This window comes from Cololabis saira, chromosome 3 (assembly GCF_033807715.1).
Source record: "Cololabis saira isolate AMF1-May2022 chromosome 3, fColSai1.1, whole genome shotgun sequence".
NCBI classification, from domain to species: domain Eukaryota; kingdom Metazoa; phylum Chordata; class Actinopteri; order Beloniformes; family Belonidae; genus Cololabis; species Cololabis saira.
Window position 1 is genome coordinate 47,925,730 of NC_084589.1, and position 27,185 is coordinate 47,952,914.

Sequence of the window (27,185 nt, forward strand, 5' to 3'; positions counted from 1 at the left end):
GTGATTGTTTGTTAATTTTAAACCATTTTGAAATGTTTTGTAAATCCTGTTTAGCCTTTCCCATTAGAGATGAAAATCCTTATGTGAAATAAGTTTGTATCATCGGCAAAAAGTACAGGAAACAAGGAGGAAAAGGCTGTGGCCAAATCATTTATATCAGTGATTCTTAACCATAGGGCCGCGGCCCACACTTGGGCCGCGAGCGCCACCTAGTGTGCCGCAAAAAAAAACAGTTTTGTACGTTTGGGCCGCGGGGGCCGCGGGGGCCGCGGGACTGCATAGCAACTCCCAACCAAATGAGGAGAAGACACTCAGCTAGCTTTACGTGTAATAGTAAGAGAAATTGTGTGTATTTACAGAGTAAATCCTTCATTTTGCAGAGAGTACATTTATATCCGCCAGGATCAGGGATCGATTACTTGGGTCTGCGCCCTCCAACAGGGAGCGAACGCGGCGTGATCATTTATCCCGACGCGTCCCCGCGGCCGGGGAGGTCGGCTGCCGCTCGGGCGGCTCCGTCGTTACTGCTGAAGGATGGTAGATGTAGATGTGTGGGCTGGACTATTGTTCGGGCTCGCGAAAGCATCGGAAAGTGACTCTGCTGCTCAGCAGCTAGAGAGCTGCGGGCTCGTGTTCGTCACAGCTGATCAGGATGAAGCCCGACACCCGCAGTCCTCACAACTTATTAATGTAAATAACTTAAAGTAAAATCAAAATAAGTTTTATTCCTGCCCTATTTTTAAATATGCACACTTGTATGCTTGTGTGTGTGTTGACGGCGCCTTTCCACACGGTGCGCTGTGTGTGTGTTTTAAATCCAGAAATGACACCAAACTGAGGGTGCTCCTTTCCACACGGCGCCCGTATGGTCGTCAAAATACGGTAATTAGCTTGACTCTATACAGAGATGAGAAGCATAACAGGTGGAAAGGAAAGTTCAACCCGGAATGGACAGATTCATCCTGTTCAGTCTTCCCACTGGGACAAAACCAGTGGGTCTCATACGTTCAGAGACCGTGGCATTCAAAGTGCAAAAGTGAAACGCCACTGAAGCAAAACACAAAGTTTTTCATCAAACATATCCACTCAAGTCTGAACTGAAGTCACAGAAAATAAACTGACCATCTTAAAACATCCTGCCCATGTTTGGGTCCAGATACAGCTGTGAAGCAGCTTTCTCCATAATTAACATAATTTAAACTAAATATTGTTCCAGGTTCCCCAATGAGCACCTTCACATGAGATCCTGACACCATCCAGCCCAGATTTAAAGTCCTGACAGGAGAAATTAGAGCTCAGTTCTCTCACTGAACGACAGAAAGTGGGGGCATAAGATTACCGTATAAGAGGGGAAGAAAGAGAAACTGCAAAACTGTTCAATTGTTAAGATGTGTTGAGACAATTAACAAAGAAAAGGGGAAATTCAAACTGCTGGTAGAGAAATAAAATAAGATAGCATTTGAAAAATAAAATAAAATCTATTTCATTTTTAAGAGAAAAAAATATGTGTAATTCAAGTTACACATGCTAAGAGGCAAATATGTACTTTTTTTAATATAACAGTCAGATGCAGATGTTGATACAACTATGAGGCTACTTGAATATATACACACACACATATATATATATATATATATATATATATATATATATATATATATATAATGTGTTGATGTTCTGGACCTTCGCTTGAGTAAATTTTCTCTGCATGGACCTCTTAAAGTTTTAGTTGAAGACCCCTGCTATACAGTGTTAATATTTAATGGGCCCCGGGCCACTCTGTACTGAAAAAATTGGGTCCCAAGGTCATAAAGGTTAAGAACCCCTGATTTATTTGAATCAAAAACAACAGGGGCCCTAGCAGGGCTGGACTGGGACAAAAAATCGGCCCGGGCATTTTGAGCCTAGACCGGCCCACCAGGTATTGATGGAAAGAAAATGAAGCCTATGAATGAAAACAAACGTTCTTGTGACACCGCTTGTACACTGTCTTGTTGGTGTGTATGTTCTTGTCTAATAAACCTAAACCTACACCATCCCCCCCAGTCCCGTTATAGATGTACTTAGTACTGTTTCTGAGTAGACAGCAAACTTGTATGGCAAGCCGTTTTAACATTTAATAGCTAGACTGGATATGTGTTGCAGATATCTGTAATTCAATTGTTCCTAGTCAAAAAGAACATTTCAGATATCTACAATGATATATTAACCCATTTTAAACAGGGGGAACGCATTCTGACAGCGTGAAATACTGCTGTCAGAATGCGTTCCCCCTCTGTTTATCATGAAGGGATGCTCACACATCTTTCAAATTCATACTGCTGACTTCTTTCACCACCACAGATAAGTCCTGTGATTTTCAGGCTGGGGGGGGGCCCTCGCGCGTGAGCGTAGCGAGCGCGCGCGAAATTTTTTGGGTTTTTCGGGTCGGATCGGGTGTCTATATGCGCAATTTTAACTCTCACATTAGCAAAATACTGTATACCTTCCCCTGCCTCATCATCATTTGGCTTGCCTCGACGCGGGGCCCCACGGCTGCTTGAGACCCGGTTGGATCGGTGATTTTTGTAACAAATTTATCAAACGAGCCTTTCAGAGAGGCATTAAACTCTTCCATTTTCTTTAGTTTTTTTTCTTTTTTCATCCCCTGATGGAAATTTCCTGATTCTGTCTCGTTCTCTCGACATTGTGTGACAGTTTGTTCCAACTCCACCCGTCTGGATCAGAGCACCTTGTGTCTGCGCTTGGTTTGACGCAGTTGTACTGAACAACAGACACGCGCATCATTGCACATATATTTATTGATATGCACAGACTAGTACACATTTAGGTCTGTAATGGAACGTGACTGTTGATATCTATAAGGGAAAAAACGAAAAAAAAATTGAAAAAAAAAAGAATTTGAAAAAAAAAAAAAAAACGCCCAGGGCGCAAGGCCCCTTGGGGCGCGAGGCCCCTTGCCTTGGGGCGCGAGGCCCCTTGCCTTGGGGCGCGAGGCCCCTTGGGGCGCGAGGCCCCTTGGGGCGCGAGGCTTCAGCCCATAACCAATCTAACTCATCATAACCAATCGGCCAGTGGTACCAGTTGTTGTCAGGTAAAAAACAAAATCAAATGGGCCGATGGGCCTGCCCGGGCCAAAAAATCGGCCAGCCCAAAATCGGGCCGGCCGATGGTGATTTTGGGCCTGCCCGGGCCAAAAAAAAAAAAAAAAAAAAAAAAAAAAAAAATTTTTTTTTTTTTTTTTTTTTTTTTTGGGCCGGCCCAAAATCACCATCGGCCCACCGGGCAAATGCCCGGTATGCCCGATGGCCAGTCCACCCCTGGGCCCTAGTATAGACCCCTGGGGGACCCCGCATTTTAAGGCGGCCCTCTCTGATGATATACCATCAATGATAACAAATTGCTGACGGTTATGAATATAATTGAAAAGCCACACATGAGTGATTCCAGCAAATTCATAGTGTAGTAATTTTTGAAGAAGAATATCAAAATTAACTGTGTCAAAAGCTTTGGATAAATCAAGAAAGATTCCCAAATTCATTATTATTGATTGCAGTGTGAATTTTATCAACAATTGAATTATAGCCATTTCTGTAGAATGATTTTTCCTAAATCCATATTGGTGTTTTTACAGTATATTACAGTCCTGCAAATGTTTCATCATTCTGTTACAGACCAATTTCTCAAGGATCTTTGAGGAACATAGGAGAACAGAAATGGGCCGGTAGTTACGAAATACACTATTGGCACTTTTCCACTAGTATCGGTTCGGCTCGGCGCAGCTTTACACGGCCCCACACATGTGTTTTCGCACTGCCAGGGGAGAAGCGGGCAGGTTTGGGTGAAGCGGCTGTGACGTACTCGATTGCGCAACACCTTTGTTCATGTCGGCGCTGATGAGAAATCAGCTGGAGCCGGGAGCGGCTGAGAGTAAAACAGCCCGTCTACATCGCTGTTTTAATTTTTTCTCGACAGCCACCAGGTTTATGAACATCTGCACCTCAGAGTTGGATCACCAAACAGACGTTTTGCGCTTTATAATAAAATCGCCGCGAGTCCCCTCCATGGATGACTCCCGCTTCCTGATTCAAACGTCTGACGGCCCCGCCCCCGACCAATCAGAGGCGCGGAGGGTGGTGACGTCCCCGCCCCCCGACCAATCGGTGGCGAGGAGGTGGTGACGTCAGAAATAGTCCCTGCTCAGCCCCGTATAGAACCTCGCTGAAATGGTTACAGAAAAAAGTATCGACTTGGAGCGGCTCTACCCGTCTCAGCCCTAGTGCGAAAGCGCAAAACGGGTAGAACCGAGCTAAGGTGATCCTAATGCAAAAGCGCCATATGGTCTCCAGATTTGTAAACAGGGACTACTTTGACAATTTTGAAGTCATTGGGTATTATTCCAGTTTCTAGAGATTTGGTGAAAATATGGGTCAAAGGCTTAGGCTGCGTCCCACTTGACCCACTCGCCCTCGTTTTCTTCACTACCCCTAAATTTTGCGCGTTCCCGTGAGGGTAGTGGTGTCCCAATTCCTCTTTTCACCTAGGGGGAGTGGGCATAACGAGGGCTAGGGGCTGAGAATAGCCTCTACGGATCAAGTGATTTCAGATGCTGACTTCGCGAGTGGGGGGCTATGAAAATTTCCCAGAATGCTTTTCGTCGTCATTTGTGGGCTGAATCCAAAAAAAAAAACATGGCGGACATTTCTTAGTGAATAAATCAATATTTTGAGTTAGTTTCTGCATAAAAATGCGTTTTGATTACATTTCTAGCGACAAATGTATATTTTACTTTCATAATATTCAATCAGTGAATGTACATAATCCCTTTTTTGTCCGTTGTTCGCGAAGAATCGCGCCGGAGTAAAGGCTGTTAGGTTACGCCGTAGGCTACGTAAGCTACGCCGTAGGCTACGTAAGCTATGCCGTAGACTACGTAACCTACGCCGTAGGCTACGTAACCTACGCCGTAGGCTACGTAAGCTATGCCGTAGACTACGTAACCTACGCCGTAGGCTACGTAAGCTATGCCGTAGACTACGTTACCTACGCCATAGGCTACGTAACCTACGCCGTAGGCTCTGCGTCGATTTGACTCGCCGACTGATGGCAAACAGGCAGACTCGTCTCAGATTGTGACCAAGGGAGCAAACATTTTTTTGTGAGAAATAGAGAGAAATAATCCTGTGACTCGATTTGTTTTAGATGTTTCTGATATAATAGTTTTCAGAAACCACAAAGTAATCCAGCTGTTATCTGGGTAATTTACACACTTTCAGATAAAGTTGCCGAAGATCACGCCAGAATAAAGGGATTTATGGTTCCGCGTTACACCAACGCAGAGCCTATGGCGTAGGTTAGGTAACCTACGCCATAGGCTCTGCGTTGGTGTAACGCCGAGGGCTCTGCGTCAATGAACGCTGCGACGCACGCCGTACGCCGTACCCTACGCCGTAGGCTCTGCGTCGATGTAACGCGGACCCAAGCTCCGGAGCCGGCAGACAGAAATCTCGAAATTTCGGAGCAAATTTCTTAACAGGCGTAGCTACAACTGTAAGATTTCATCTATTAAACCAACATCTTCCTAAATGATTTATTTCAGCCAGTGTAATTTTCAACAGAGCTGCAGGTTTCTCTCCCGGGACGACGGCGCTGGGTTGACCCGGCGGACACGTCTGTTCTCGGGCTGCTGCTGCTCCCCGGGGCCGGGGGCTCTTCTCATCTCCGAAAACGTTGAGTCAAATTTCTTAACAGGCGTTATTTGGATAAACTGAGCCCAGGTTGGGGATCTTAACGGTTACTTTTATGCCTGGAAAAAATATTAAAACTTAATAAAGTGCCATATTAACAGCGCTACAGCTGAAATTAAAACAGCTTTTGGCTCTCAGCTTCCTCATCAGGGTAGGGATGAAAACGAGGGGGAGTAGGAGAATGGGACAGGCACCTGGGCCAAGTGCCCTAGATTTCAAGTGCCCTAAAATCTCCCCCTTCTTTTTTAGGGGGTAGGGAAGAAAAGAAGGGCAAGTGAAGAAAAGAAGGGCGAGTGAAGGGGAATTGGGATTGGGCCTTAGCAATAACATAAGTAAGTTAGATCTGACCTCATCATGACCAGCAGCGGAGTCTTTCAGGCACATAATTATGTCCAAGCTTTCCTTCTCTGTAGGAGGCTTGAAGCTCTGAATAGAAGAACCTGTCAGACCCGGCTATAGGAGTTATCCTTTCTGAAAGAACTGTACCAATATTAACAAAATAATTGTTAAAAACATATGCAATGTCAGATGGGTCAGAGTAGACTCGATTTTCATCACCAAATTGAGATGGAAGAGTAGTTGTAGACTAATTCATATTTAGAAGCTGGTTAATGACTCCCCAGGTAGTTTTATGTTATTAGAAGCCTCATTGAATTTGTTGGAAAAGTACTTTTTCTTGGCAGTTCTAACAAGATGATTATAATTGTTACGAAATGTCTTATAATTTGCTATATTAATTGGGGATGGATTACTGATGATTATTTTGTAATTCCAGAACTCCCACAAGAAAATGTTTGTAAGGTGGAGGAGGACGGGGTTTTCAGTGACCAGCACCTGGATAACCTGGAGAGGAGCTGCAGCCCGGACCAGGAGGAACCAGGGCATCCACAGACTGCAGAACTGGAGGAAGACTCCAGCGGTCAGGAGATGAAGCACGAGGACGTAGAGGTGGATGTTTCATTTGTCAATGTCGCTGATGTGAAAGTTGAAAATGGTGAACCAGGACCAAACTGTGGCCAGCTGCTGTTGCACACTTCTCCAGAAGCTCAAAACAAAGATGAGGAAGGGACTGAAAATTTACGCTCAGACTCCAGTAAAACTGCAGATCCGGAGCCAATGAGACGAAATGGTGACCACGAAGATGCTGCTGTCCCGTCAGACAGCAACGAGTTCATTGAAAGTAATATTTTAATGGATCACATGAAGATCCACACCGGCGAAAGGCCGTACCTGTGCAACACCTGCAACAAAACCTTTACTAGATCATCAGATCTTAAACGCCACATAACCATGCACACGGGCGAGAAGCCCTACATCTGCAAAACATGTGGAAAAAGTTACAAGCTACGTTTCCACCTGGTGGTTCACTCGAGGACCCACACCGGTGAAAAGCCGTACCTGTGCAACACCTGTGGAAAAACCTTTACTCAATCATCAAATCTTAAAAGCCACATAACCATGCACACGGGCGAGAAGCCCTACATCTGCAAAACATGTGGAAAAAGTTACAGGCAACGTTCCACCCTGGTGGTTCACTCAAGGACACACACTGGCGAAAAGCCATACCTGTGCAACACCTGCGGAAAAACCTTTACTGAATCATCAACTCTTAAACGGCACATAACCACGCACACGGGCGAGAAGAGATATTTGTGCAAGACGTGCAACAAAGGTTTTAACCGCAGAATTGATTTCCTGAGTCACATGAAAAATCACCCGGAGGAGAAGTCTGGTGACTCGTGACAAATGAAGCTCATGTTGTCATCCTCCGGGGGCAGCTGTCCACTCCTGTCTGACCCACAGAAGAAGAACCCGCAGAAGTCCAACCACCCCCTCCTGCGGCTGATGAGCCTAATCCCCTCCCCACAAGGGTTGCAGGTTCAACCCGGATTTATGCTTCTCCGTCAACTTGACGCAGAGGGAATGATGTGGTTGTGTACTTTTTTTTAAAGTTCTGCATTGAGTTTGTTTGAATCCCTGTTCCTTCTTAAAACTGTGTTATTTGTTGCTGTTGGTAACTTGCTGTCTCCACGGTGCAAATAAAGAGCTGTTAGTATGTGCTGATGTTTCTTTAAACGTGACAGTTTATTTAATTCATCTACAAAGCCTCTCACACGTCCTTTTTCCCGTCTGTTTCTTCTTCACTCACATTCTCTTTGTAAAGTTAATCTGCAGCTCCATGTTGTTAAACTCTCTCCATCTACTCCGTTCTGAGGTTAGTCCAAGTTTGATATATTTACATGTTCAGTTTTTACAACGTTCCTCTGAAAAACATGAAGAATCTTCAGAGAAACGAGGACAAAAGAAGAAACGCAACCATCGACACGTCAGAAACAGAACAGCCAACCATCTGTCACCATTTTATAAACTTTAATATCTGCAGCATTAAACAAAAAACCTTGAAGATTTCAAAAGTCAGTGCAGTCAGATACGGTTTGCTTTTATTTCCCCTTTAAAATGTTTTTTTTTTTTTTTTATACTTTTTATTTTGTCTTTTTCAAGTTACACAGAAAGGAAAGAGAAGGAAAAAAAATTATAATAATAAAAATAAAAATGATAGTAACAATCATAACATAAATACCTGGGGGAGATGTAATATTTTGACATTCTTTTCTTTCCCTTTTTTAAGGGCATGGCTGGGATTTGACCTTAAATGTAGACCATTTTTGCCACTTTTGAGCAAAATCCCTTCCTCTAATTCTCAAACAAAAAGTCAATTTTTCCATGGCGTATATTTCTTCAACAATGTCAAGCCATTGTCTCAGTCCTGGGGGATCGCTTCTCATCCAGAGTCTTGTCAGGGCCTTCTTAGCAGCAACAGTCAATATTTTGAAGAGGTAGATGTCTCTCTTTTCAGTGACTTCAACAGGGATAAGTCCCAGATATACAGTCCTTGGATCTTTAGGTATTCTCAGATTTAGAATTTCCTCCATTGTTTGGATAACATTATGCCAGAATAATTGTATTTTTGAACATGTCCAAAAGACATGAGAGTGATTGGCTACTACATGATCACACCCTCGCCAACAATTCTGTTGTTGTTGCGTTTGTTTACTCTTAATGTGTGGAGTGATAAAAAAGCGTATGAGATTTTTCCAGCCGAATTCTCGCCATCTTCTCGAACTAGTTGAAGATTGCTGTGTGTTGCACATGGAAAGCCAATCACTCTCTGACAATACAACATTGAATTCTTGTTCCCACTTTGATTTGATATATAATGAGTTTCTTCCATTACTTTTTTGGAGACAGCTATACAGTTTTGATACAGTCTTTGAGGGGGTTCTTTTATATGCGTCCATCAAAAATACAATCATCTCATTAATCTCTGCTGATAAGTACCTATTCACTTCCTTGTCATAAAAGTCACGTAGCTGTAAATAACGGTACAGATCTCTGTTTTCAAATTTAAACTCCCGTTTGAGTTTATCAAAGTTCTTAAAAGTTTTTCCTTCAACAAGTGTACATATTGCCGTTATGCCCCTCTCCGACCACCTAATAAACGTGTCATCTAATAACTTGGGGCCAAAGTCGGGTGAATGAGAGGGCCATATCAACAACTTACTGTCCCCCTCCATTTTGTTTTTCTTAACAATCTCAAACCATGTTTTCAAAGTGTTTCTCAAGATTGTATTATCTTCCTTTTGATCTATATATTCTTTCCCCCCTAATCTAGCAGCGGGTGGCACTTTATGTAGTTTACATTCAATATTTTTCCATTTGGCTTGATATTCTGGGGAACACCAGTAGACAATATATCTCAACTGAGCTGCATAGTAGTACTGTTTAAAGTCAGGCAGGGCAAGACCTCCTCGCTCTTTATCTAGCTGGAGCGTTCTGAGTTTTATCCTAGGTTTTGTGCCTGCCCAAATGAATCTAGATATTAATTTGTTCCATGCAGAAAACTGGCATTCTGGGATCCTAATGGGGAGTGAGAGGAAGACATATAACAACCTGGGCAGTACATTCATTTTTATCACCTCTATCCTCGAACTCAAATCTAAAATTAATGTTGACCAGCGTGTTACATCTGCCTGAATTTTGTTGGTCAAAGTACGATAATTAAATTCAAACAGGTCATTTAAATTCTGTGTAATTATCACACCCAAATATTTTATCCATTTTGTGTCCCACTTTAGTTTATATTTACCCCGAATTTTACTATTTGGTAGGTAATTTAAGCAAAGTACCTGTGTTTTTTTGATAACGCAAAGAGGGAGGGACTGAGGCAGCATCCCTGCCTTGTACCTCTGTTAACGTTAAAGCTGCCTGTCAGGGAGCCATTGATCCTCAGCCTGGCAGTAGGACCACTATAGAGAGCTTTTATGCAACTAATAAATTGGTCATTAAAGCCAAATCTCTCCAAAACTTTATATAGAAAAGGCAAACTTACTCTATCAAAAGCCTTCTCGGCATCAAGGCTAAGCAAGGCTGTACTAAGTTGTCTTTTATTAATATGTTCTATAATATGTAGTGTGCGTCTGACATTATCTTGCGTCTGTCTGCCCTTTATAAACCCTGATTGGTCTTCATCTATTAAGTAAGGAAGAAGATGTTCCAGCCTTCTAGAAATGATGGACGTGAATATTTTATAGTCTACGTTTAATATGGAAATCGGTCTGTAAGATTCACACAACTCTTTGTCTTTGCCTTCCTTTAGTATCACCGAAATCACTGCTTCCTTCCATGATGGAGGTATTTTACCATGTTTAAGAGTCCAATTCAGAGATTTAAGTAATGTAGGTGCAAGGTCCTCCGCAAAAATCTTGTACCACTCATTTGGGAAGCCATCACTTCCTGGGCACTTATTGTTTTTCAAATTACTTATAGCTCTGTCTAGTTCTTTCTTTGTAATTGGAGCGGATAAAGAATCATTTTGTACCTTGCCTATGGAGGGGAGATCCAATGTTAGTAAGTATTTTCTAATCATCTCATCTTCCACTGGATCTGGTTCCGAGTACAATGACACATAATATTTTTCAAAGCAATTTTCTATTTCCTGAGGTTTAGAAGTTATAACGTTATTCAATGGGTCTCTAATCTTAGATATGCAGCTTTTAATTTGTTGATTTCTAAGGCGTCGTGCCAGGATCTTTGTTGCTTTAGGACCGGATTCGTAAAAGGTCTGTTTTGTGAATCTAATTTTCTTTTCAAGTTCATCAGTAAGAATCGCATCTATTTGTTTCCTGGTTTCTTTTAACTGATTCGTCAGTGTTACATCTTTATCTGTTTGTTTTTGTTTCTCTAATTTTTTCAATTCTTCCTGTAATTTTTCATATTTTAGCCTCTTCACTTTATTCATGTAAGCTGTCCGTGAAATCAAATTCCCTCTCATAATTGCTTTAATCGTATCCCATACCATCGTTGGTTCCACTTCACTATTACTTGTAGTATTATTTTCAATAGAGTCCTTAATTTCTCGTCTTATATCCTTAACAGTCATTGTGTTATTCAGAATCCCAATATTCATTCTCCACAGTGTGCTTTTATGTCTGTCATTTAATTGTATAGTTAAGTAGACTGCATTATGGTCTGAAACATCCGAGGTCCCTATTGAACATTCTTTCACCCTATGTCTATCTGAGATATTCATCAGAAAGAAATCTATTCTAGAGTGAGTCTGGTGTGTGGCTGAGAAATGGGTAAAGTCCTTCTCTGAACCATGAAGATTCCTCCAGACATCGAACATACCAGACTCTTTGATTAAAATGTTAAGGCTTTTTGACATATGCAGTTTGTGTTGTTTTTTACTTGTCGTGTCTAATGAGTAATTCAGGATTGTATTCCAGTCGCCGGCACAGATCAGTATACCCTCACTGAAAGTGACAATCTTATCAAAAAACTGAGTAAAGATTTTTTTATCACTTTCTGGAGGTATATAGATACAAGCAAATGTGACTAATATGTTATCAAGTTTTCCTTTGACTAAAACATATCTGCCTTCCTTATCTCCTTCTGCCTTAATCAAGTCAAAATTCAGAGAGTTAGACATCATAATAGCCACTCCTCTTTTCCTGCTGTTTTTACATGCACTGAAAAAGGAATTTGAATATCCAAACCTCTTCAACTTATTATGTTCTTCATTAGACAAATGTGTTTCTTGCAGCATTACAACATGTGATTTATCCTTTTTTAACTTTGCCAACACTTTGCTCCTCTTAATCGGATGTCGTAGGCCATTTACATTCAAAGACGTAATCTTTAAGCTATCCAGCCTTGGCATGAGCATCACAGGTGACAACAATCTCCCCCAGAAAAAAACACAGAACAGTGATAACGGTAACTATTATACAGAAAAAAGGAAAAGAGAATCTAGGCTTCCAAAAGGGGGGGAGAACCGTCTCCCCCAGAGTGACCCAGTTGGAGGGTCGAGGGTTAAGTCTCTCATCTAGAGAGGGCCCAATATAAGAGATGGTTATTAATTCTAGCAAAAGAACTGTCCCCATCCTATGAGTCCAACTAAAATGTAACAGTAGTTGAGACCACACTACCCAGTGATAATCAAACCATTAGGCCAAAAAAGAAAAGTATCCAGCGAAGCATGGTGATAATAATAATGATAATGATTCTCACCCAATTGTGAGATTAGTGTGTAGCCAAAAATAAAAATAAAACGTCAGGCGTTCTCCGTGTTATCCCTCTGGAACTCCCGCAGCTTCTCCTTGGCTCTCTGAGCGGCGGAGCCGCCCCGCCCCCGGCTCTCCGCTCCCCGCTCCCATCCCAGCAGCTCCGACAGTGAATCCAGCGCAGGCTCCGCGTCGCGCACCTGCGGCGGGTCCACTTTGAAGCCCCGTCTGTGTAACTCTTGCCATGCTGCCTCCGCGCTGCTGTACGTCCTGGCTCCGGTGTCCCAGTGGATCCTCATGTTGGTATAGGGCGTTTGGAAACGTATCCCCTTTTCCTTTAAAGCTCTCTTGATCCCGTTGTATTCCTTGCGCTTCCTGACTGTCTCAGCGGCGTAATCATGGTCAAAATAGATCACCCGTTTGCCCAGTGATATTTTGCCCTTTCTCCAAGCCTCCTTTAGCACCAGTTCCTTGGTTGTAAACTCCTGGAAATTAATAATAATGGGTCTCGGAGGTTTTTCGGGTGGAGGTTTCTGCGCTAAGGAGCGGTGCGCCCGTTGGATTTTCAGGTCGAGGTCCTGCGGCAGCGGTAACTCACGTTTAAGGAGAGCAGTGATGAACTGGGCTACAGAATTTCCCTCCTCACCCTCTGCCACTCCGAATATGCGGATATTGTTTCTCCTAGATCGGGACTCCAGGTCCGTCACTTTTTCCAGAAGAAACTTTTGCTGTTTGGCAAAGGCAGAGAGCAGCATATTTGCCTCCGCTGCCCAGTCCTCCATCCGCCCCACGCGCGTCTCCGCCTCATCAACACGGCCGGACAAACTTTGCACTTCTTTTGTTAAGTTGTCGAGTTTGCCATTAATTTCTTGGCTCATGTGGTTGATTTCTTGGCGCAGGGAGTCGTTACCTTTCGTCAGATCAGATTTAAGGTCCTTAATTGCCGCCATCAAGTCGTTCGAGTTCACACTGGTTTCATCCTCCGGGCCACCAACACGTGCCTCCAGGTTGCTATCATTAGCTTTTGCCTTCGCCCCCGTGCTGCCTATTTCTTGATTTTTAGACATTTCTTCTTCTCTTCTTTGGCCTCTTGTGAGTCTCTTCCCACTCATCTAACAAAGGATCCACTCAAAATGTAGTGAACGAGTTTTTAGTGGGAAAATAATAACTTTTCTTGGGAGCGTGGTCTCAGGTGCGTCTGACTACTCCATGAGCTAAACCGGAAGCCCCTTTAAAATGTTTTTATGATTTAGAAAACAAGAACATTTGGTTTTCAAATGAATGAGGAAATGAGTGTAATGTGGGATACACATCACGATACTTGAGTCATGATACAATACGATATTGCGGTATCCAAATTTTGCGATATATTGTGATGTTATACATAGTTCGCTGAAAACTGTAAAAGGCTTTATGCATTTTAAAATCTGAGCTGCACGTACATCAGATTATCGTGTAATTCATCAGACAAACTAAGTCAAAACAATGCAATTAATATTATCCATGCTGTGTTGTGTACGTTTTTCATATTATTTACATAATATGAAATTAACAATATTATTTAATCACATGTATAAAATCAAGTTGTACTAGATTTACAACTCGTCTGACACATGATTTCTTCTAAAGCTGATGTTTAGATCCGTGTTGAAGCTGCAGATCTGCAGGTTGGAGAGCAGGAAGAAGAGGGAGGATCATCGGGATCAGATTCCAGGAAGAGGACAGACTTTGGATTTAACCCTTTTATATCAGACATCCGTTTAGAAGTAAATGTCTTTTTACCTCAACTCATATTACGTCAGAAATAATCATGACAAATTTAATTATGTTTTCATTTTAGATTGATGACTTATATTGTTTATAATTCTGGAATATTACACTCTCCATATGTAGAAAGAGCAGCAGTGCCCCCTGGTGGTGAGTTATAAAAGCTCAACATAAACCCAAAAGTGAACATTCTATGGCGGCTGGTGATAAAAAATTTTGGGGGGGCGCACTGGCGAGTGAGGATTACAACACAACTATAAACTCTACTTGAACATAAATTGTTTTGTTATTTTTTATTGCATATCATTACATATACTACATATACTACATATTCATGTAGCATATTTTACATAAACATAATATACATTTTAACATTTTTTTCAGATTTTTTCAGTTATTATAGAGATATTGACAGATATTGTCTGAAAATGGTTCAAATATGTTATTTTTTTATTTGAAAAATCAAAAATTTGTTTGGTTGATGAGAAAATATTTTCTTATTTTTGTGAGGGGGGATATATATTGTTTTTCGGCACTACCTTGTTCTCTATAACTGGTATAACATGAATAACTCCTATGTGGGATCAATAAAGTTCTTATTTTTGCCTTCTCAGAAAATTTAATATATTATATTTGGTGCCTAACTGTTTCCCAAGTATATTAGTGCATGTGTGAATGAATAAATGAGACGTAAAACGTACATTTCTTTGTAGAAAGGCGCTTTATGAAAATAAGTCCATTTACTTGTATTAGTTTACAGCGCAGTCTTGAACATCCAATATGGCGGCGACGATGACGTATATCAGCAGCTCCATGGAAGGAGGAGGAGACATGTCTATGCGGAAATCCAGATTGTAACACCTGGCGGAAGAGCGAAAGTTTGGAGCGAACGGAACACGTGAGCAGTGATTCCTTTGAGGAGGACGGTTCTGTTGTTTCCTTTCTTTTTCCTCTTCAACAATGTCTAAGGTGAATCATCTGAGAGAGTTTATCGGTCAGCGACTAACAGCAGCTGCTGTAGAAATATTGTCAGTGTTTGAAAAAAGCATCTTGGAGTATGAAGAAGAGCTCGACCGTCAGCGCAGACTGTTGGACCTCGCCTGGAAACCTGAAATCAGACTCCACAGAGTCGGTACGTAACCCTGGAAAGTTGAATGAATGAACACATGAGTATGACTCCTACAAGATCCCTTTGTTTCCAGTTAAAAGCCGTGGTGTTGAAGCAAACCAACTAAATGGGAAACTCCCCCAGCCAGCCGTCATTCGTACTTCCGTGGTCAAATCAGCTGCTCCTAAATGTTCATGTGCTCCTATTTCAGCCTTTACGGTAAATGAATGAACGCGGCTCAGAAACAGAAATATATGAAGTACTGAGTTTGAGATAATGCAGATATGTTTTTTTTTTCATATACCCAAACTTCCACCGTAATATTTACACACTCTTACTGTAAAAGAAAAGGATGAAACACTTCTTTTTTTAACTTCAGGTTCTGTTTTCCAGAGACTATAAAAATGAAACCTCCCATAATTTCCCCCAATACCCCATATATCCCTCTTCACAACTACAATCACTCCAAGCACAGTGAATTTCAAACAATTTTACTGTACAAATATTGAAATATTAACATCTAAACTTCAAACACCTTACTTTTCTAAAAACTTTTCTATATTTAGTATTTAAATGTTTTTTATCTTTTACTGTCCTTATTGTTCAGCTATGTTTTTTTAAATATTTTTTTTAAATTAAATTCCTATACTAATGATAATAAATATTTATATGCGCCTTTCAGGACACCCAAGGTCGCCGTACAAAAGGACATTAAAAACAATCAATAAAACATTGCCATCAATTAAAAACATAGCAAAGTACAAAACATAAAACAGTAAAGTGCAATAGTGAGATTATTCCAGTTCCAAGATTATGAGTGGGTAACACACTTTTTTGTAGTGCAGTGGCACAACCACATTTTAACACTGGGTTAGATCTGCCTTTCATGGTGGATTCAGACTCTGGACCAAACTGTTATTTGATACTTTAAGTTTAATCGTTTATTTAGTAGAAAAGATGCAGATCACAGTGGCTCCGTGTAAGAGGATGTTCATATAGGAGTTCATATGCAGTTAGATTGTTTATGTATGTGTGTGTGTATGTGTATATATATATATATATATATATATATATATATATATTATAACCCCATCTTATCTGATTTCTATAGCTCGCATAACATACTGCCGGTAGATATATGGCGCCTTAAAAATCCCCACTCCAAACAATATTCATGGTTCAAACCAAACAATTTAGCAAAAATCGAGGATTGATTTCTGGTTAATTTCGGACTTGTTGTTGGCCTCGGTTTCTGATTGCTCTAGTTCCACTGCTCCGTTCACAGATCACTATCGTCAAGTTAAATTTGGGACCCCCTGGTATCCATCACTGCGGTCCAGCCAGCCGTCATTCGTACTTCCGTGATATGAAGTACTGAGTTTGAGATAATGCAGATATGTTTGTATATATATATATATATATATATATATATATATATATACATGTGTTTTTAAAAGTGGGGGCAAATTCAGGGTCCGAGGTCAGGATGTGCCAGTATTTCTCAAATGTGGATTTCACAGAGTGATACAGGTCACAGAGAACTTCCTTTCTTTCTTTTGGCTTTTTTGTAGCAGTTCTGAGCGTGATTTCTTCCGTGCCGCATCATACGCCCTCTGGATACAATCCATAGGATATCCCTGCTGGACAAATCTAGAGCTCATCTCTGATGCCTTGTCTATGAAATCCTCTGTACTGCTGCAAATTCTCCGGAGTCTAAAAAACTGGCTTTTGGGTAGGCCTCTTTTGAGGGGAGGAGGATGAAAACTACTAGCCAATAAGAACGTATTTCCTTCAGTTTCTTTGCGGTAGAGTGAAGTGGATAAGGGGCTATTCTTTTTTCAACCCACATATCTAGAAAATGAACTTTTTCACTACTATACTCCATTGTAAATCGGAGGTTGCTGTCGAAGCTAATTCAGTAAGGTAAAAAAAGTCTTCCAGTTCATTAGCATCAGCTTTAATTAGACAGAAGATGCCATCAATGAATCTGTACCATTTTAAGATTTTTGGCAAAAAAATATTGTGCTCAGGATTTCACACAAAGTTTTTTTTCAAAGTGACCCACGTATAGATTTGTGTAATTCGGAGCACAAATAGAGCTGGTTCCAGATACTTGTAAATAATATTCACCATTAAAGATAAAGTAGTTTTTCTTCATGATAAAAGTAGCTAAGTCAACAATAAACTTACCCGGGGGCATGAGTAAGTCCTGCAAATACAACTTTTAGGATTCTCTACCTCCATCATGGGGAATATTAGTGTAGAGACTGGGGATGTCAAAGGTGACCAACAGAAGATCATCCGGAAGGTTAGTGAGGTTAAAGATCTTATTAATGAAATCCGTGGAGTCTCTAATATACGCTGGTAGGGTTTGGACACAAGGTTTGATATAGTGATCCACAAACTCTGACAAAGGTGATAGTAAAGCGTTCATCTGGGCCACAATAGGGCGACCAAGAGGATTTGACAGGCTTTTGTGCACTTTGGGTAGTGTGTAAAAGACTGGACAAACGGGATGCTGACAATACAAGAATTTACAAGAATTCAGAAATGCTCAACCTGAAATGCAATAACTTTATTCTTCAACTGTCTCGATACCAACGCAGTAACACAAGAGTACAGTCACAGTGCCGCCTAATGGTCACACAGAGTAATGCACTTGTTTTCAAATATACTACATAGATGAAGGGGAAGACCGAAGGTTCAGGACAAACTTTAAACCTCACAAATACAACCAAACAATCAACACTGTGAAGCACTTTTGACTTGTTAAAATCCTATCTTTTTGTCCCTTTTTGTAATTCCAGAACTCCCACAAGAAAATGTTTGTAAGGTGGAGGAGGACGGGGTTTTCAGTGACCAGCACCTGGATAACCTGGAGAGGAGCTGCAGCCCGGACCAGGAGGAACCAGGGCATCCACAGACTACAGAACTGGAGGAAGACTCCAGCGGTCAGGAGATGAAGCACGAGGACGTAGAGGTGGATGTCTCATTGGTCAATGTCGCTGATGTGAAAGTTGAAAATGATGAACCAGGACCAAACTGTGGCCAGCTGCTGTTGCACACTTCTCCTGAAGCTCAAAACAAAGATGAGGGAGGGACTGAAAGTTTACGCTCAGACTCCAGTAAAACTGCAGATCCTGAGCGAATGAGACGACACGGTGACCACGAAGATGCTGCTGTCCCGTCAGACAGTAACTGTAAATCAAAGCTGACCAGGACCCACGTGGAGAAGAAGGTATTTTCTTGCAGCACTTGCAGGAAAGAGTTCAGTAAAAGTTGTAATTTAATGGATCACGTGAAGATCCACACTGGCGAAAGGCCGTACCTGTGCAACACCTGCGACAAAACCTTTACTACATTATCAAATCTTAAACGGCACATAACCACGCACACGGGCGAGAAGCCCTACATCTGCAAAACATGTGGAAAAAGTTACACAGAACGTTCCAACCTGGTGATTCACTCGAGGAACCACACCGGCGAAAAGCCGTACCTGTGCAATACCTGCAGCAAAACCTTTACTAATTTATCAGCTCTTAAAAGCCACATAACCACACACAAGGACGAGAAGCCCTACATCTGCAAAACATGTGGAAAAGGTTACAGGCTACGTTCCACCCTGGTGGTTCACTCGAGGACCCACACAGGCGAAAGGCAGCACCTGTGCAACACTTGCGGAAAAACCTTTACTCAATCATCACTTCTTAAACGCCACATAACCACGCACACGGGCGAGAAGCCCTACATCTGCAAAACATGTGGAAAAAGTTACAGGCTACGTTCCACCCTGGTGATTCACTCGAGGACCCACACTGGTGAAAAGCCGTACCTTTGCAACACCTGTGGAAAAACCTTTACTAGATCATCCTCTCTTAAAAGCCACATAACCACACACACGGGCGAGAAGCGATATTTGTGCAAGACGTGCAACAAAGGTTTTAGCCGCAGAAGTATATTGCTGAATCACATGAAAAATCACCCGGAGGAGAAGTCTGGTGACTCGTGACAAATGAAGTTCATGTTGTCGTCCTCCGGGGGCAGCTGTCCACTCCTGTCTGACCCACAGAAGAAGAACCCGCAGAAGTCCAACCACCACCTCCTGTGGCTGATGAGCCTAATCCCCTCCCCACAAGGGTTGCAGGCTCAACCCGGATTTATGCTTCTCCGTCAACTTGACGCAGAGGGAACAATGTGGTTGTGTACTTTTTTCTTAAAGTTCTGCATTGAGGTTGTTTGAATCCCTGTTCATTCTTAAAATCGTATTATTTGTTGCTGTTAGTAACTTGCCGTCTCCACTGTGCAAATAAAGAGCTGTTAGTATGTGCTGATGTTTCTTTAAACATGACAGTTTATTTTGTTCATCTACAAAGCCTCTCTCACACGTCCTTTTTCCCGTCTGTTTCTTCTTCACTCACATTCTCTTTGTAAAGTTAATCTGCAGCTCCATGTTGTTAAACTCTCCAGTTGCTGTCGTATTGTCCTTGGGCAAGACACCTTACCCACCTTGCCCTGTGTGAATGTGTATGAATGTTGGTGGTGGTCGGAGGGGCCGTTTGGCGCGGAATGGCAGCCACGCTTCTGTCAGTCTGCCCCAGGGCAGCTGTGGCTACAAACGTAGTTTACCACCACCGGAGAGAAAGTGTATGAATGAATAATGGTCTAAGTGTAACACTTTGAGATTAATTGAATGGAAACTGCGTTACAAGTTAAATTCATTATTATTAATTAAGTTTTCATTTTAGATGGATAATATTTTATTGTTTATAATTCTGGAATATTACACTCTCCATATGTAGAAAGAGCAGCAGTGCCCCCTGGTGGTGAGTTATAAAAGCTCAACATAAACCCAAGAGTGAACAATCTATCGTAATAATAATAATAAAAACACAAATAATAAAAGACTTTAGTGCATCAACAAGAGGAAAGTTGTCAGTGATGCAGATTATTGGTACAGCGTGATCAGAACAACCAGCATTTAGCTCAGAAAACAATGTGGAAAGAGAAATGTCATCAAATGAAGTTGAAAAGTGGAGATGCACTTTTGTCCTTTATCCTCAACTTCCTCAATCACGTCATTTTGATCCAGTGTGTTATTTCACTGGTCTTGGCTTCATCAAATGACACATCCAGGGACAGAAGCCGTGCATAGGTGTTCATCCTGTCCAGGTGTTGGAAGGTGAAGTGAAGCCGAAGCCATCGCTTCATCCACTGATCTGTTGGCACGGTAGGAAAACTGATAGGAATCCACTGTGTCAGGAACCATGGAGTTGATGTGGGTTAAAAAAAGATGATCTGCTCTGTTGGTCTCTGGAGAAGGTTTAATGAAAATGTCTCTCCATGAATAAGCACTAAAAATAACGTAAAAGTTCAAGACAGACTAATTGTCCACAATATTTAACCAATAACGATGAAGTCATTAATGATATGAATGAGGTGGTTAATCATTTTAACAGGTATTTTGTGAGTGTTGGACCAAAGCTGGCAGAAAAATGTGTGATCCTGGATCAGCTGATGGATGGAAGGAAACAATAAGTAGAAATCCAGATTCAATGTTTCTCACAGCTGTGGAGGAGAGAGAAATCATAGATATTGTAAGTAAATGTAAAAACAAGGTGTCAACTGACTGTGGTGATATGACAATAGTCAAAAAGGTTATTGATGGATTGTTAACTGACATACAGCTGTAATCAGTCGCTCAGAACTGGGACATTTCCACAAAAAAAATGAAAACTGCAAAAGTCATCCCACTGTACAGAACTGGAGACAGACACCAATTCACTAATTACAGGCCTGATTCTTTACTCCCAACATTTTCTAAGATCGTAGAAAAAGTATTTATTTACAGGTTGGACAAATTAATGCCAATCAAAAGGCCACGCCCCTAATTACGCATTAAACTTCTTGCTTTATATAATTCCAACCTGCCACAATACGAGGAAAAAGAGGCTTCAAACCCCTGCAGAAAACCTGTGGGTGATTCATGCAGGAATGAACCGTCATTCTGAGTTTGGGGGTTAGTTTGGGATCTTTATTCCCTCTAGTGGTTAAATGTTGGAAACTGCAGCTTTAAATGAGTCTTGTATATCTATATATTTCACACCAAAATCAGTTTGATAATTTGATCAGTTTGATATTTAAATGTTTTAATGTCTCAAAGACTTACCATGTGTATTATTTAGAAGTCTATTGCAATAAAAGTTTCTTAACAACAGACATTTTTTATGACAAATAATAAAGAACACATGGATTAAAAAATATTTTTATTTTATATATTGATATTAACAATCAGAAGCTTATCATATAAATTGCGTCAGCTCTCATTGTGTCGGAAAAAATAAAACTCTTTCTAAACCTTCTTGCTTGTGTTGTTTTCTCAGATGTAAATCACTTTGGATAAAAGCGTCTGCTAAATGACAGAAGTCGTAGTAAACCAGTGATGAAAAGAATGTTGTATGCATTTTGTTCTAATTACTTTCGTTGGTAAATGAAATACTTACTGTAACTGCGAGAAGGAACTATGTCATTTGTTCAGACTCCACTGCAGCCCTTCAAAGTTTGACTTCAAAGAAAACAATAAAAGAAGATCTAGTGTTGGAAATATTAATGGTATTGTATGGTATGGTAAGGCAAAACATTTCTTGAACTATAAATCACTACTCATTCTCTATAACTCATTGATCCTACCCTATTTAAATTACTGTTCGGAGGTTTGGGGGAACACATACAGAAGCTCACTTCACTCCTTGTGCATATTACAGAAAAGAGCTGTGAGAATAATATACAATGCAGGTTACCGGGACCACACAAATGAATTATTTTTACAATCTAAATTACTAAAATTTATAGATCTAGTTAATTGCAATACAGCAAAACTAATGTTTAGAGCCAAGAATAACTTATTACCAGGACATATACAGGGGATATTCTTTGAAAGGGAGGGAGGTTATAACCTCAGGGGCCAACTTCATTTCAAAATTATCAATAGACGCACAACACTGAAGAGCTTCTGTCTGTCTACCTATGGGGTAAAGCTTTGGAACAGCCTGAGCATAGATCTAAAACAAAGTAAAAACATATCACAATTTAAAAAAAGATATAAAGAAACTTTTTTCTCAAAATACAGTGGCGAATAAAAATGTAGATATATATATAGAGATTTAATTAATATGTGTAGATATATAGATTCATATTATGGAAACATGTTATATATATGTATATGTATGTATATGGATATATAGTGATATATTATACATACAGTATTTATGTATGGATATATCTCTGTTAATATATATGGATATATAGCTATATGTAGATATGTTGGTAAATGGATGTATATTTATGTTGATATATAGACTTATATTATGTTTTTTTTTGTGTTCTATAAGTAAGCTCATTGATTCTCTTGCTATTTTGGAAAAATGAATATAAGATTTGGGGGTAGGACCTGATAAGTATATACTTCAATCCTACTCCCTTTCGAATATGCTGGGGGATCTGCGAGGTCTGCCTTGTCTTTTTTTTTTTTTTTTTTTTTACTTTTTAGTATTGTTCTTTCTAATTTGCATATTCGAAATAAAGCTCAATAATAATAATAATAATTGTGGAGGTTATGCAGAACTGGAATTACTGTGCAGTTTTGTTGGGTTCCTGCCCACATGGGTGTTGATGGCAATGAGAAAGCAGACAATATTGCTAAAAGAGCATTGAAATTGAGTAGTGAGGTAATTATGGAAATTCCTTTTGGTAAAGGTGAAGCAAAATCATGAATTAGAAAGGCAGTGAGGGATTCATGGCAGAAGGTGTGGGACAACGGTGTAAAAGGGAGACATTTTTATAACATACAGAAGTCAATTAACGTGAAGGTTTTCAAAGGAAAGTGTAGGAGAGAGGAAGTCATCATTTCTAGATTAAGATTAGGTCATACTAGTTTAAAATCAACTCTGTATTTAATGTCAAAGTCCGTGTGTGATAAATGTGATGAGTGTGATGTCACAGAGAATGTAGAGCATGTGATTCTTAAATGTGGCAAGTATGAGGTAGAAAGGAACGCTTTAAGAGACAGGATGTACGAGCTGGGACGGGAATGGAGTTTAGTAGGTTATTAGGGAGGAGTGAGGTGATGAGGGATTGTTATAAGGAAATCCTTGTCTTTCTTAAAGATGCAGGGATAGATAATAAGATTTAAATGTGGTTATCTTATTTTATTTAGGTATTTCCTTTTTTCCCCCCTTTAAGTTAGACTGTAACCTGGTGTAATAATGATCCTGATGTTACACACTCCGGTACAGCAGGTGGCGGTAGAACCTAATAACGTTGGTTGTGATCCGCCATTAAACCTAGAGAAGAAGAAGGAGAGGACGGTTCTGTTGTTTCCTTTCTTTTTCCTCTTCAACAATGTCTAAGGTGAATCATCTGAGAGAGTTTATCGGTCAGCGACTAACAGCAGCTGCTGTAGAAATATTGTCAGTGTTTGAAAAAAGCATCTTGGAGTATGAAGAAGAGCTCGACCGTCAGCGCAGACTGTTGGACCTCGCCTGGAAACCTGAAATCAGACTCCACAGAGTCGGTACGTAACCCTGGAAAGTTGAATGAATGAACACATGAGTATGACTCCTACAAGATCCCTTTGTTTCCAGTTAAAAGCCGTGGTGATGAAGCAAACCAACTAAATGGGAAACTCCCCAGCTCAAGCAGCTGCTGATGTGGGATTCGGAAACATCCCGAACTAACTTGTTCTGTTTACTTGGTGCTGCCTTTCATGCTCCATTCAGACTCTGGACCAGACTGATGTTTCACACTTTATGAATGAATGAATGAATGAATAAATGTTTATTTCGAACATGTATATAAAAAATACACATTAACATCTTCATATTCACATATGTTGGAAAAAAGGAGTAGGAAGAAGTCTACACTTTTTCCTAGTTCCTACCCCTTTATAACTCTATGAATTTACATTATTGCTATTATTATATCTACACAATATCCATATAAATATAGTCTATATAAATACTATGTAAAACATGCCTATTACCACATAATTATCCATATAAGTATATAGAAAATATAAATATTACATGAATATTATATCAATATATAGAAAATACAAATATTTGATAAATCTATATAAATATACACTATATAACTACATAAATATCCCTATAAATATATATATGCTACATACCTAATAAATATATAACATATATTACATAATTATAACTATCCCTCTCAACATATAATATATAATACATAAATATCCACATAAATATCTAAACATATCTTAAGCAAGTATAATATACCATTTTTCCCTATTTTATTTGTTTCTCACACTCGTTACCCCATTTCCTCTTCCATATACCTCTAATTTTTTTGTATTTCTTTTTAAACAGATTTATCTTAGTACTTTTTCATTTCCAGCTCCAAACTGTTCCACAGAGTCTCCACAGTTCCATATGCACATGCTGCACATTGTTGTTGCTACTTTATGTTTTCTAAAATGTAGTTCTCCCCTTAGATTATAGCCCCTTTCTCTCTCAGTGAACATTCCTCTGATATTTTTTGGTAGTAGATTATTCCTTGCTTTGAACATTATTTGCGCTGTTTTGTATTTAACCAGATCCAGACATTTCTTTAGACTTAATCGTTTATTTAGTAGAAAAGATGCAGATCACAGTGGCTCCGTGTAAGATGTGAGATGACACTGGCAAAAACCCGATCGTTGGAGGATGTTCATGTAGGAGTTCATATGCAGGACTTGTAGCAGTGGTACTACAACTGGTACTATAATAGTTCTACAACTGGTACTACTGGTGCTACAGCTGGTATTACAACTGGTACTACAACTGGTACAACAACTGGTACTTCTAGTACTATAAATGGTACTACAACTGGTCCTACAACTGGTACTACAACTAGTACTATAACTGGTACTTATACTGGTACTGTGACTGGTACTACAACTGGTACTGTAACTGGTACGATAACTGGTACTACAACTGGTACTACTGGTACTATAACTGGAACTACTACCGGTACTATAACTGGTTCTACTGGTTCTTTAACTGGTACTATAACTGGTACTACAATTGGTACTACTAGTACTATAACTGGTACTACAGTTGATACTATAACTGGTACTACTGGTACTATAACTGGTACTATAACTGGTACTACTGGTACTATAACTGGTACTACAATTGATACTATAACTGGTACTACTGGTACTATAACTGGTACTATAACTGGTACAACAAGTGGTTCTACTGGAACTATAACTGGTACTATAACTGGTACTACTGGTACTACAACTGGTACTTTTATCTTTTATGTTGTGGTCTGCTGGAGCAGCAGCATCACAGCAGTAGAAAGGAACAGACTGGAAAAGGTGAGGAAAGCGGGCTCTGTCCTGTACTGTAGTAGTAGTACTAGCTCTGTCCTGTACTGTAGTAGTAGTACTAGCTCTGTCCTGTACTGTAGTAGTAGTACTAGCTCTGTCCTGTACTGTAGTAGTAGTACTAGCTCTGTCCTGTACTGTAGTAGTAGTACTAGTTATCCATCAGCACCATGGAGAGCTCCATCAGTGACCAGCTTCGTCACCCGCCATGCATCACTGAGAGGCATCATCATCATCATCATCCTCACCATCATCATTCTCATCACCATCATCATCCTCATCATCACCACCATCATCATCATCATCATCCTCACCATCATCATCACCATCATCATCCTCATCATCACCACCATCATCATCATCATCATCATCACCATCATCATCCTCATAATCCTCACCATCATCACCATCATCATCCTCATCATCCTCACCATCACCACCATCATCATCATCATCATCCTCACCATCATCACCATCATCATCATCCTCATCATCATCATCATCATCCTCATCATCCTCACCATCACCATCATCCTCATCCTCATCATCGTCGTCGTCATCATCATCCTCACCACCATCATCATCCTCATCATCGTCGTCGTCATCATCATCCTCACCATCATCATCCTCACCATCATCATCCTCACCATCATCATCATCCTCACCATCATCATCCTCATCATCATCATCATCATCACCATCATCATCCTCATAACCATCACCATCATCCTCACCATCATCATCCTCACCATCATCATCATCACCATCATCATCCTCATCACCATCATCATCCTCATCACCATCATCATCCTCATAACCATCATCCTCATCCTCATCACCATCATCATCCTCATCACCATCATCATCCCCATCCTCATCACCATCATCATCATTGTCATCATCATCACCATCACCATCATCATCATCCTCATCACTATCATCATCACCATCCTCATCATCCTCATAACCATCACCATCCTCATCATCCTCATAACCATCACCATCGTCATCATCATCATCATCATCATCATCATCATCATCATCATCATCATCATCATCATCGTCATCACCATCAGCTGCAACCACAATGCATCAGAAATGCCCCACACAGGGACCTTTCCAAGTTGTCCCTGGCTAGTGGATAGTAGGGGGCCCGACAGACGGCAGACGTGAATTGTTCTTTATGACCTCAAACTCCATGTCATACTTTTTTATCTTTGTACTGACATGTCAACATGACTTTACCTTAAGCTGGAATGTGGTGTCCTGCATAAGCAACAAGCTTGGAGTGAGATTTTCTCACCTTTTTATCCAGTCTCAGCTTTCTGAGGTCTTTCATAGAAATTATGTTGCAATCAGTCCCAGTGTCCAGCCTGACTTTCAAGACTTTCGTGTTGACAATCAGATCTTCAAGCCACTTTTCTTTCTTTGCGTCCACTGCATCAATTTGTGCGACTTGTTTTTCTGCTTGGATTGTGCCAATAAAGAAGTCCTGATCATCTGCCTCAGCCTTGTTTATATGTTGCATTTTATGATTATTTGTGTGCTTGCGTGGGTTGCACATTTTGGCATAGTGATTTTTCCCGTGGCAGGCTTTGCACACT

General features: G+C 40.5%; 1 protein-coding gene across 1 annotated transcript in view; it reads left to right on the forward strand.

The window, feature by feature from the left end:
- LOC133440720 (uncharacterized) overlaps window positions 1–27,185 on the forward strand; it is a 66,396-nt gene that overhangs the window by 14,561 nt on the left and 24,650 nt on the right. Inside the window, exon 5 of the mRNA XM_061718039.1 lies at window positions 6,948–7,385. Within this exon, the coding sequence (XP_061574023.1) occupies window positions 6,948–7,385 (438 nt within the window). The remainder of the gene's footprint in view (window positions 1–6,947; window positions 7,386–27,185) is intronic.